The sequence below is a fragment of the Fringilla coelebs genome, assembly GCF_963513975.1.
Source record: "Fringilla coelebs genome assembly, chromosome: 4".
In the NCBI taxonomy this organism is placed as follows: domain Eukaryota; kingdom Metazoa; phylum Chordata; class Aves; order Passeriformes; family Fringillidae; genus Fringilla; species Fringilla coelebs.
The window spans coordinates 33,182,473-33,194,762 of NC_140032.1; the positions used below are offsets into that span (position 1 = coordinate 33,182,473).

Here is a 12,290-nt window from a genome sequence, read left to right on the forward strand (position 1 = left end):
TCCACATTTGCTCATTTATGTTTAGCGATATGCTTTCCATGCGTACGTATACAAATATTAATTTTGGATTGAAAGATAATCGTTCAACATGATAACAATTAAACAGCTGTAACCTGTCTTGTGTTAAGTAATGGAGCTGCAGGCAAGCTTTATAAACAGATGGTCGTACCCACCCATGCTTAATGTTAAAGACTTTTAAAAAAGAGGTGTTGACAATTCTGAACAAGAAGGCATAGTTTTAATGCAAATTGGCAAATTTGCAATTTAGATTATGATAAAACTAATTTAGTCTATAGAAAAAATTAGGCTGCATTGTAAAAGTGAGTTGTTTCACAGCACATCAATATAGCAGGTTCCCCACCAACATAATTATTTACTAATTTCATTCAGCTAACAGAGTTTAATGGAAAAGCAGCTGGAAAAGTATTCATATTTATGGGCTTCCTATGACAGTTACCTTATATACACATGGTACATGACAGTTATATCACAAAAGATAGACTTTCTGAAATATTATCTGTTCCAATCTCACAAAACAACTACTCAGACAGGAGAGGGTCACTGAACTCATTGCAAGCCAGGACAGAAAGGAAAAAAAAACATACTTTAGCACAACTCGGTTATGAAAACTTAATTACACAGCAGATTTTCATCCAGGCCATCACCTGGGCACCAGCTGTGCATCTGCTGTCTTGTATCCCATTGAGATGCAGGTTGAGCTTCAAAAAATAATACAAGGATGCTCACCTCAGACCCATGAATGTCACTTGCAGACCAAATAAACAATTGACAGGTGAGTTTCCATAGCTCTGCAGCGAACTGTTGATTTAACCCGTTCTCATGGGGATACAGGAAATTGTAAAACATGACATGAAAACATTTTAGCAGTGCCTGTTGTGACAGGACGAGGCCAAGTAATGGTTTTAAAGTAAAAGAGGATAGATTCAAGCTAGACTTAAGGAAGTTTTGTTCAATTGGGTGATGGAACACTGGAACAAGCTGCCCAAAGAGGTGGTGAATGCCCTAGAAACATTAAAGGACAGGCTGGATGAGGCTCTCAGCACCTGTGGCTCTGAGCAAATCTAGTTGAAGATGACGCTGCTTCCTGCAAGGGGGGGTTGACCTCTAAAAGTCCCTTCCAATCCAAACTATTCCACGATCCTATGATTTTACTACTACAGTTCTCTAGAGGGAAGAGATTATAAGCAACTTAGGCGCCTTAAATTGTTTAGTACTTGAAACATACATTGCCTATATTTAGCTCAAACCTCTAAGATGCTAAACAATAGCACCAAGTTTTGAGTTTTGCTAATTCCTATTAGAGTCATTCATCAAAATGCTGAGCATGTACTTATCTCTGAACATCTTTGATATAAATATGTGGAAGGATGCATTCAGAGCAAAGGCAGTGGCTCACAAGGGTGGCTGACATCAGGTGAGGTATGGAAGTTGCACTACTCTGTGCCAAAGGCCCAGAACAGAACAGTGGATATCAGCAACAGACAGCAGGTTTACTGCATTAGTCTAAACAGTCTTGTCCACCTTACTATACACATTGCTTCAACCAAAGAGACCTCCCCTCCTCCCTGCTTTATTTACTCTACTCTGTTCTCTATCACAAATGAAAGTATATAAAATACATATGTATATTATTTCTCCAATCCAGTCCTGCAATCTTCAGCCTTAGGGAAACCCCGAGGTTGAGCCCAGATAAGCAGATGTCTGAATTTTTTTCTAAACAAAAAAAAGCAAACCTTTGCAATCATCTACATTTTTTCTTTCCAACATCTGGAAGTATTGAAATAAATTTTTAAAAATCAATGAAATAGGTATCTGGCAGTTTAGAGTAATTAGAATTTCCTCTGACTAAATTCCATTTAAATATTTTGAAGTATATGTAAAAATCAGCATAACTCAAGAAGCAATCTAAGATTTAAATGATATTAACAGAAATACAACTAAGGACTACCTTGCTTTGATAAGGAGACAGGTCTGGTTTCTTCCTTCATGCTATGTTTTAACACATGTCAACTTACAATGCATACACATCTGCCCCATTTTGAACATCCAGCCAGAGGTCTGGAGGGCTGTTCCTTTCACAAAAAGTGAGTAAAGTGATTTGCCCTTAAGATTTACAGTTTCTTTGCAATATTCCTTTCTCAAAGAAGCTGTTAATTTTGGCTGCTGCACCTCATAAGGCTTCCAGCTAATAGCTGCAACAAAGAAACACATTTGCATTTCTAAAATACTTCACAGTACCTCAGCTAAACGGTTAATGACTTTTAGAAATAAGAAGGGTGCAATTGTTTATTTTTAGACATATAAAGGGGGAGTGAGTAGGCTTCTTTCATACACATAACACAAATTATGCAAATATTCTGCTACTAAGTAGAGAGTTGTAGGTAGCATAAAATGCCTGGATTACATATGGAGGGTGACAATAAAAAATTGGTTTGCATAGAGAACCATTCTGAAGTCCCTTGTGTTTTGAAATTTGTTGCTCAGAAAGAGCTACTACCTCCTGTAGGGTAGATGTGAGAAAAGCAAATTGACTCTTCATCTGCCAAGCTAGGAGGCAGCAATTTTTCCCCTACTAAGTCGAAATACTGTTGGAAATGAGCAATAAAATGACCTGGATTCTCTGTAACATGGAAAGAAACAGGTCTAAAAAAAAAAAAGTAAGAGCAGGCTAAAGCCTGTACCTCCTTACTTGCCTTGGAGGCTGTAAGGGCAATATAAACAAATCAAACTATCTTTACAGCAGCAGCCAGAAAGTAAACACCCATTTAAAGAATAAACAGGTGGGAAGACAGACCTGCTTGCTCAGTGCTGAGGAAAAACTTGTTTGTGCTTAATATGTTGGAAAAATTGTTCAAGAGCAGTTCATCCGTTTATAACTACAACCCTTGAAATGCTGCCAAGGTCAGTGAGACCAACAGCAGAGTGATCTGCTGAGTAATTGCTCGTTGGCAAGTTAAAGCAGTCAAGGGAAAGGCTTTATCCGACTTCTAAATATTTACTTTCTTTTATTGTTCAGAAAGCAGTTCTCTCCCCACCCCTATACTCTCTTTGTCAGCATGTTTTCTGGAAGCTCCTCAAAAAACATTAACCCTATTGATTCTCCCTGGGATTCTGCAGATGCATCTTGATTACCTCTCCCTCATATGTTCGAGCAATTTCATTAGTAAATAACAAAAACCCCAAACCAACCAACCAACCTTTAAAAATCAATTGTGATTGCTGTAAAAAATAATTCTGAAGTCAATCTTATTACTTTCACACCTGAGTCCCTTCTAAAAAAGAAAACCTTGCCCCATCTTCTGGGCACAATGACGTGGGTATTAATTAACACTGCTGTAATAGGCCCTCATTTTCCCTGCCCTCAAAGCTCTTACCACTGATTCTCTTACAGCACCACCACCTGCCCCTCAGCCAGGGCTGTAAAATACCTGGGAGCACAGCTTGGGTTTTGCTATTTTCTAGATATTCACGTCCCTGTTACGGCTTAGCTGTGCTAACACATTCAGAGTTAGAGCCCTTCCAAAACTTCCATGAAAGTTAAAATTCTCCAGGCTCTTTTTAGCTTGTGGCAAAAGCAAATCATGCTACATTCACATCCATCAGCGGCACTGCGGTCAGACTTACTGTCCTATCCTGTTGCTTCAGCTACATCACCTCTTTTAACCATCTCTTCTCCATCTACCCAAACACAGGACCATGTGGGATTTTTTACTTATTGGACTTTTTTTTGATTATTCAGATTATCCATGATTTCCTCATCACTCAGCCTTTGTCTGACCTGAGGCTCTTTGTTGCCAATTCAACCCACCTCAAAGTGCTTAGCCATGATGCTTCTCATACTTGGGAGATGTGCCCCATAAAAACTTCACAGTCCTGGCACAGCCTCTAATGAGCTTCATGCAAAGCTCTCTGCTCACCAAAGTACAAACTAGCCATCTCTTATATGCAGAGCATTGCCAGTTCCTCTGCCTGCGCTTCCTACCTGTTGCCATGCAGAAGTTTTTCTATGTGGCTCTGCCAAGATATAAATTGTTTGGATAGGACTCTACTCCACTGTTACAGACCTGCAGTGTCTTGCACGAAGGGGCATTAGTGCAGAAGGGAGTTTCTTAGCACTATAGCTCCATGTTTTCTTAGTCCTTCTATTTACATGCATGATTTCTCATGCTAGCTCACTGTCAAAGCCTATGTAGTGGGGAAGGATATCCTGCTCTATACAGGACTATAAATGATTGGGTACAAAAAGCTCCTTTGGTAACGGTATAGTAACTTCCAAAGGTTTTCCGGCACTAGAACTAACTTGCTTATAGAAACACAGAAGCTGTACTAAGGATGGCTTCTTCCCAATCAGCTGTATTAAACTGCCGTTACGTTATTGACAAGTAAGAACTTTGATAGTATTCTAAAATAGAACATTATGTTGACAACAAGATAATTTTGGGGAGTTAGATCACATTTTTTACACGGTGGAAGTGACATTTTTGTGTAGGCAAGTCACTTTTTAGTGCTTCTTCTCCTTAAGAGAGGAAAAAAGAAAGAAAAACAATAGGAAGCTTCATTTTCAAAAGACATAAAGCTATCACATAAAAATAGAAAAGCACAAATCAAATAGTATATTTACCATTCAAAATAAAAGTAACCACTCCCTCAGTGAAAGGCAGTTAAAGGGAAAAGATTGAAGAGGAAATTCTTCCATCTTCTCTTCTTGGCAAACTAGGTCTGAAGAACTAATCAGCCATTATATAACCATTTCCTTTCTCAAAATATCAATTCATTTTCACAGACTGACACATGCAAATATTCGCTTTGAAGAAACATTCTTCAAAGCAACACACTTCTCATTCGGTTGCGGCCAGCAGCGCCGGCTGTTTGCGTTTCGCAGCGAGGACAGGGTAAAGCACAGGCAGCCTACCAATGGTACAGTGCTCTCCGTTCCATCCCTGGCTGCACTCGCACTTGCCGTCCTTGCAGGTGCCGTGCTCGGCGCAGCGCGGGTGGCAGGCGCGCTGGCTGCAGGCGGCGCCCGTCCAGCCCTCCTCGCAGCGACACGCGCCGCCCACGCACACGCCGTGCGCGCCGCAGTCCGCCGAACACATCTCTGCGGGGGGAAGAGAGGGAACGCCGCAGTTAGAAGCGCTACATTTTAATTCAACGTGGGAAGAATAAGAAAGGCAAAATCTTTAAAAGCTAAATCAAAGGAATTTACTGGGAAAGACATTTTCACTTACGATTCAAAAGAACAGAGAGTACAGAGTTGTATCTCTTTGCTAATGCTCTTTTAGTTAGCTGGCAGATTTAAGTAATGTTTAAGTGTTCACAGCTCTTTTGCTAGCTTGCGGTAGTTTTCAAGCATGCTTCTTTGTGGTCACATATGTCTTAAGAGTCTTTTGTATCCTAGATTATATGGCACTCATACCTCCCAGAAGTTACACTGTACTCACAGGGATGAAATGTAAGGTATACCTAGATCACTGTCTGTGGTGAGTGAAAATCGAGTATGACGAAGCTCAAATTGGCAAGGTTTTCCCTCCATACTCTTCTCCCTGCTTTCCTTCAAAGTGGAAATGTGCCATTACTGACACATTTTTCATTATAAAGAATCACCCTTAGTGAGACAAATTAGCACTATGCTGACACACTGACACATCTGTAAAGTATAAAAGATCATTTTACTCTTTTACTTTCAGTAAATTTGTATCAGTGACAGCTATGAACAGTCTGGTTTCAATAATAATTTGTTAAAAAAATAAATCAACATACAGCAATTTAACTTGTCATTTACATATAGTAACGGGATCTTGTATCTGATGGAATAATTGAAAAATATGTTAATAGCCAAAGGTAGTCAGAGGCCAAACAACACATATTAAGTCTCAGCTAATGCAAGATGATAATTTACACTGCCAGATTTTGCATTTACAATTTTGGTTCATTTAGTCAGACTCCAGCAAACTTTACTTCTGCTAAGCAGAAAACAGAAAAACAAAGAGATGCAATACAGCCTGAGGGATGTTTTAGTTCCTTGGCACACAGCTGGCTGTAGCCATGGATGGTTCATAGAAATACTATATTTAGTTTTTTTTTTTCTTGTAAAAGACAGCAAGTAGTTCAGTAATAAAAGATCAAAATCATTTTTAATAGCAAAAGAAACTTGCATTCAGTGCAAGAAAGGTTTCCAGTTTCCTGATTAACAGTGTTTTTCTCTCTGCTGTCTCAAAGTGCTGCAGAACATTAAACACAGTATCAAGGAGCTGTGACATTTCCTGAAAGAAACAGCCCAAGACCTTAATGGAGAAAGACAGCTGTAATTTCCCCCTCCTTTCCCCCCTCACCAACTATATAGCATTTTATATCTACTTTGAATTAAATTTTTGATTAAAAGATGCAAGATGGTTTGATTAACTTCAGAGTCACAAAACGTCACTGCAGCTCCAAGAAAGAAAGGTTTATTTCTCTTCAATCTAATCAATTTTTCATTAGGGTGAAGGTGTTTATCAGCTTTTAGCACACCAGCTTTGAGCAAGGTGCGTCAATCTTTGTAATGAATTTATTAATTAGAGTTAATTTAATTGAAGTGGAATTGAAGGGCTAATTAACGGACAAACTGCTGATGAAGATAGAGGAAAGCTCTGCTGATTTCAAACCTATAAAACCCTCTGATGGAAGTAACTCATTCTTTTCTTCATCTAACAGCTTAACAACATGTTTATGGGTAAGATTTACTTTTTTTATTGTACTGCTTTGAAGGTCATTTTGCAGTGCTTCAGCAAATAATCTCTGCATGTTCTTACAAACATTCTTTTGTGAGTCCGACACTCTTGAGATATTTGAGATCAGAAACATTCTTTGTTATTTTATTAACAAATCATGCCATGAAACATGGACCATAACTGGCCATCAAAAGAAGCGCAGAGGACGTGTCAGTAAATAGGGGATCCATGTTTTGCCTGAGAACTAGACAGGGTCTAACCCAAATAGCCATTTTTAGTGCTAGAAACAGAAAAGGATTTTTTCTTCTAAACAAAATTCACAGAAGACAACATTTTCTTCTCTTTGTCACTTTTTTCTTGCATGTTTGGAACTCAATCACTCCCATATGCATAAACCATTATGAAGTACCACAGATCCTGGTCAGGAAGTACATTTGTTTCAAAAAGATGGTTCCTCATGAAAAAGTTATATTTATTCATAAGTTGGCATAAACCCAGCCAGCCCATGTGTTCAGTTTTCATTAACAAAACGTCTGAGTTCTTAGATGAACTGGTTTAGACAAATACATGTCTCACAGTTAGACATGATTTCTTTTTTGATATGTGGCTACCAAAAAAGATTCTAAAAACTCGTATTTGTCAAAAAGCTGCTGTCATACTTTATAAATATTTAGATTCTGCTCTCTGTGCTAGTACTTCTAGTTTTCTCCTTTTGTTTTTAAGCTCAGACTATGGTTTTAATCAGCTCAGTTCCGTATTTCAAAAAATTCCTCTGCTTCTTCACTCCTACCAACTCCTTCCACCCTGGCAGCCTGCACTCTGCCTTAAAAGCTATTTAAGACTCATTCTTGCATTCCCTTTGCCTTCAAACTTGAATGCTATCTGTTTTTCAGGAAAATTACCTCAGATTAGGTGGAGAGATTCTTAAATGTGAATGCCCCTGGTTTCACTAATGTAGTTTTAAGTTTCTAAGAAGATGTATTAGGAAACATCCATATCATGCAAAGAACATTCTGAGCTTGCTTGTGAAATACCTGAAGTTACCAGATGAAGGCAGTTAAAAGATGCAAACAAATACATTGATTTTCAAATCCTTCAAACGCATCAATTATTTTGAACCTTTGAATCAATTTACAGTTCATGCCGAAGTCAACTCCAAGAGATCAATCAGCTCAGCAGGTCAGGTCCTAACACAGTAATGTCATTAAAATGCTGCTATTCAAGACATCAACATTTTATAAAATGCCAGGGCTTTCAACTCTTACCATTGGAGCAATCTGGACCTGTCCAGTTGGGGTCGCAGGTGCAGCTGCCACTCTCCTGAAGGTAGGTGCCGTGACCAGAGCACTGGTCAGAGCACATTGTCTTCAGGATTTCACAGTTGTTGCCCCCCCAGCCCGGGTTGCAGTGGCACTCGCCATGGATGCACACACCGTGGCTGGAGCAGGCTGGGTCCAAGCAATCCGCTGCAGGGAGAGGAGAAGGATCAGTGGGTTTCATTCACATTTCAAGACCTTAGGAATCAGGCAACATTGCACTCATCTTGAAAGTAAACATTAGCATGCTGAGGCTGAGAAGTTCTTTCATCGCAATGAATGAAAAAAAGACAGAATGGACTAAGATCTCGTTGTGCCAGCCTGCCTTCTCTGGCTACAAGGTAAATCACTCTCTGTCGTCACTTCTTACATAGCTGCAATTTTCCTTGCAAGAACACCTCCCTTTCACACCACTTTCTGATCCTGTAAATTTTGTGCATGCACATAAATGACATCAAGACAATTACAGGTTACCACTGAATCAATGGAGAATCTTTCAAGGTTTGCTCATTTTTCTGACATACAGCAAGGCTGGCTTTGGGTCTTGGGCAACTGATCTTGATTCTGCCTAATTATAATGGAGTAAGTGTTGGATTCTCTGCAGCACCATTCCCTGGTACTACTAACCCAATCCACTACCACATAGTTTTGACAGCTATACAGGACCCCCACATTGTTTCAGAAATGAATGAGTTGCATCCTGTCTATCTGTCTTCATTCACTTGTGCTTTAGATGATGAGATTTAATTCAGCAATTAGACTCAATAAAATGTTACACTTGTAGGGTCAATGGTCTGAAAATTTAATTCCAGAGACTTAATTGCATTACTTTGTATGTGGTGATCAATAAAATCAATTTGATTGGGGAAGAAAACAGCAGTTTTTACTCCCTAAAAAAACAGAATGGAAAATGAACCGCATTTTGCAGTGCCAGAATGAATATTATTATGCATATCTCTGGAATACAAGAATAATGCATCATTTTTCCCCCTAAAGCATTTGAACCAGCACTTTCCACAATCTGGTCAGTGGAAAAGACTACTAACAAATGCAATAAATTAATGATTACCCTGTACTTGGAAAATTCAATAAGACTTCCTACATATGTGTTTCATGTGCTTTCTTCTTAGCTGATTTCAGCCAGATGAAATCCAAATATACTGGCAAGTAAAAACATTACATGCATGTTACTTTGAATTTTCCCACTGCTTACTTGAGAATAAATAGAGTTCAATAATTCTGTAGAATTCAGTGATACTAGTGACTCCAAAGCTTGATTTGTAGTATTGTAAAACAATTTTTGAAGAAACAGGGTTAGTGCATAAGACCTAAATCTAGAAAAATGTATAGAGCCAGATGTTCCAGCTGTTAACCTGATCAACAACAGCTGGTGCTGGCAAAAATATTTACTCATTTACCTTCTTCACAGTTCTCTCCTTTGTACCCAGAGTTGCAGGCACAAGAGCCCATGATGCAAATGCCCCGTCCCCCACACTGGGGATCGATGCACTGACTCGTAGGCACGTCACACTCGGTGCCCTTCCAGCCACTGTAGCACAGGCAGCGTCCTTTGGAGTACTGCCCATTGCCACTGCACAGCACTGGGCAGGCTGCTGTGGAACAGAACACAGCAAAACAATCAGAATAAAGATCTTCAACAAAGCTTTATAAAGAAGAACATCTGAGCTGTTGCTTTTCTGATGTATTTCTCTCCATGCTCACTTAAAGTGACTTGAGAAAAGCATTGGGCTGATTTACCTCTTGAACAATCGGGGCCCAGAAACCCAGGAAAACAATGGCAGGATCCAGAAACACATTCACCGTTACCATGGCAATTTCGGGGGCATTCCACCACAGACTCTAGAAGGAAAAAGAGAAGGATAATTCACAGGTGCCCACTGCATGAAGTAGCTATCATTTGAGCCACTACTAACTGACAGCTTGTTCTCCCTCCGAGAAGTGTTTACATTTGTTTTGCTTGAAGAGCATGAATAGCTGTGCTTTCCTACTACAGATGCCCCGACTATCTTATACTCCAAAAAAGGGGCTAAAATTATAAGTGTAAAATTACATGAGCTCCATACTTAAAATCCAGTCCTGTACCATTTAACAAATACTTCAAAACAGCATCCTCCTTTCAAGCACTGTTTCACTAGAAGTACTTATGCCTTTGACTAAGAAATTAAAACCCTTATACCTTAGATCAAGAAATTAAAGTATATACTCTGTGTTTTATTCTGAGTAGCAAAAGAAACACATAAATGGAAAACCTGCAAAAAAAAAAAGTCAGATCATTTAACTATGAAAACCTATTCCTAAAAATTCCTAAAAATCCTGACCCCAAGCTAGTGTTTGTTAAGAGCTTTAAAGATTATGCTTACCTATAATTATGGTATTAAAAGACACCTGCTCTGCATTTTTCCCATCATTATAAAAGGCCAGGTGCCAGATGCCAGAATCCAAATACTGGATAAAACCTGCCTCGTGGAGACTGACAGACCTCGCCTGCCGTCCTGCTCGCTCCGACTCCAGCAGGTTGCGTTGCTCCCTCGCAATCAGCCGGCTGCCATCCAGGAGCTCCACAAAGTCATACTGCAACAAAACACAGAATGGAGCTTGACAGGTCATGGCATGACCATGGCACCACCCTACAACATGCTTGTATTTAGACCAAGTTTCCTTCTGGAGCAGGGAAGCAGGAGCTGAAACCAACCCTTTCTTCTTTCTTTGCTCCTTGCTAAGCATTCAAATAAAATTACCAACCAGTCCTCATGCTTATTAGAAAGACTTTTTCAGTAGAAAGTGGCCAATAAACCCACTTCATACACTGGGGGAAGAAAATAGCAGTTGAAACCAGTCTGCAGTCATGACTGGCACCTTAATTACAGGTGAGAGCTAACTTTCAAACTGTGTTACATACATGTGGACTAATAAAAACAATAATAATATCCAATACCAATAATCTACTTTTCTTAATTTAATTCCAGATGAAGGATTAACTGCTCAATCCCCCTTTTGTACAGTCTGGAATTTTTGAGGAAGGAGAGCAAGAGCTTTACTTCTCATCACAGAAGCTCAAAACAGGAGAAGGAAAGCAGAAAACATTGCAACTATCAAAAATGACAAACTGACCAAGCCCCATGGTACCTCAGGTCAATGGACAGCACATACTGTATTTTAACAACTAACATGGGGCTTGGAAAAATGTAGCAGCATCTGAGCTGATAAAACAAGCAAACTCGCAACAGAAGTTTTTATGCATGTTATGCATGTTTATGCACCTTAACTAGGTCTAAGGCACCTGGAGCTAAAACTGCTCCAGGCCCTACACTGGCTTTACACTATCTGGAGTCTGTTCTCATGGCTTGAAAGTAGTCTTCTGCATCTTGAACATGTAAAGATCAATACATATAGAGCACAATAAAACAGGTAGGAAAATTGAAGAGCGTTCTTGCCTGTGGCAGAGGGTGTCTACTTTTACTGCTAAGATTATTCAGAGTTTCAGTTCTACTGTGACACATGTTTATCATATGAACTATAGCACATAAACCTTCAATCTTTCCACACGTTGAAGATCTCTCTCAAATGAAATTACATCCAGGGCCTTTTAAAGTAAAGGCCAGTCTGTGAACCACTGATTCACCTGAGCTGGGGTAAGATCAGTTCCTAGGACCAGAGGATCAGTGATTTTCCACCCTGACTTGTGACCTTCAGAAACTGCTCCTCAGACAGAAGAAAATATGATAGCCTTTATCCTGGAACAAGGGTTTAAGTACTTATGTTCTCTTGAAATTGCTGGCCAAAATTCAGTGGTATTGTAAGATTGCTCCTCCCCAGTATTCAGAATCATCTTCCCACCAGCCAGGATGTGAAGGAAATGCATGGTTAATACGACTCTGTCAACACCCGAGACGCTTTTCCAGCTCTGTCTGAACGAGCAGGACAGACCGTAATGTGATTAGGATGCGCAGAAGCGGTGCCTCGGCAGCTCTGCATGCGCTGCACCACATGGAAACGAATGCGATCACTTTGGGAGAGCAATTATTCAAAACCACTCAACACTCTCATTTGTCAGAGTATTAAATATTTATCTTATTTTGTGAGAGAGAGAGAGAAACAATTTTGGCTTTTTTTCACTCCTGCCTCTCCAGTGGTTTTAGTATTTTTAAAAAGGGAAGGCTCAGGGAGCTCTGAGTTTTAACAGGTCATTCATAGACCATTAGGTGTGACTTTGTAATTTATA

At 39.6% G+C, this 12,290-nt stretch overlaps 1 protein-coding gene across 1 annotated transcript in view; it reads right to left on the minus strand.

The window, feature by feature from the left end:
• Positions 1-12,290, minus strand: part of TENM3 (teneurin transmembrane protein 3) — a 347,191-nt gene that overhangs the window by 72,439 nt on the left and 262,462 nt on the right. The window contains exons 10-14 of the mRNA XM_084205259.1: positions 10,429-10,639; positions 9,806-9,907; positions 9,466-9,660; positions 7,997-8,197; positions 4,934-5,119 (exon numbers count right to left, since the gene is read on the minus strand). Coding sequence (XP_084061385.1) covers positions 4,934-5,119; positions 7,997-8,197; positions 9,466-9,660; positions 9,806-9,907; positions 10,429-10,639 — 895 coding nt within the window. The remainder of the gene's footprint in view (positions 1-4,933; positions 5,120-7,996; positions 8,198-9,465; positions 9,661-9,805; positions 9,908-10,428; positions 10,640-12,290) is intronic.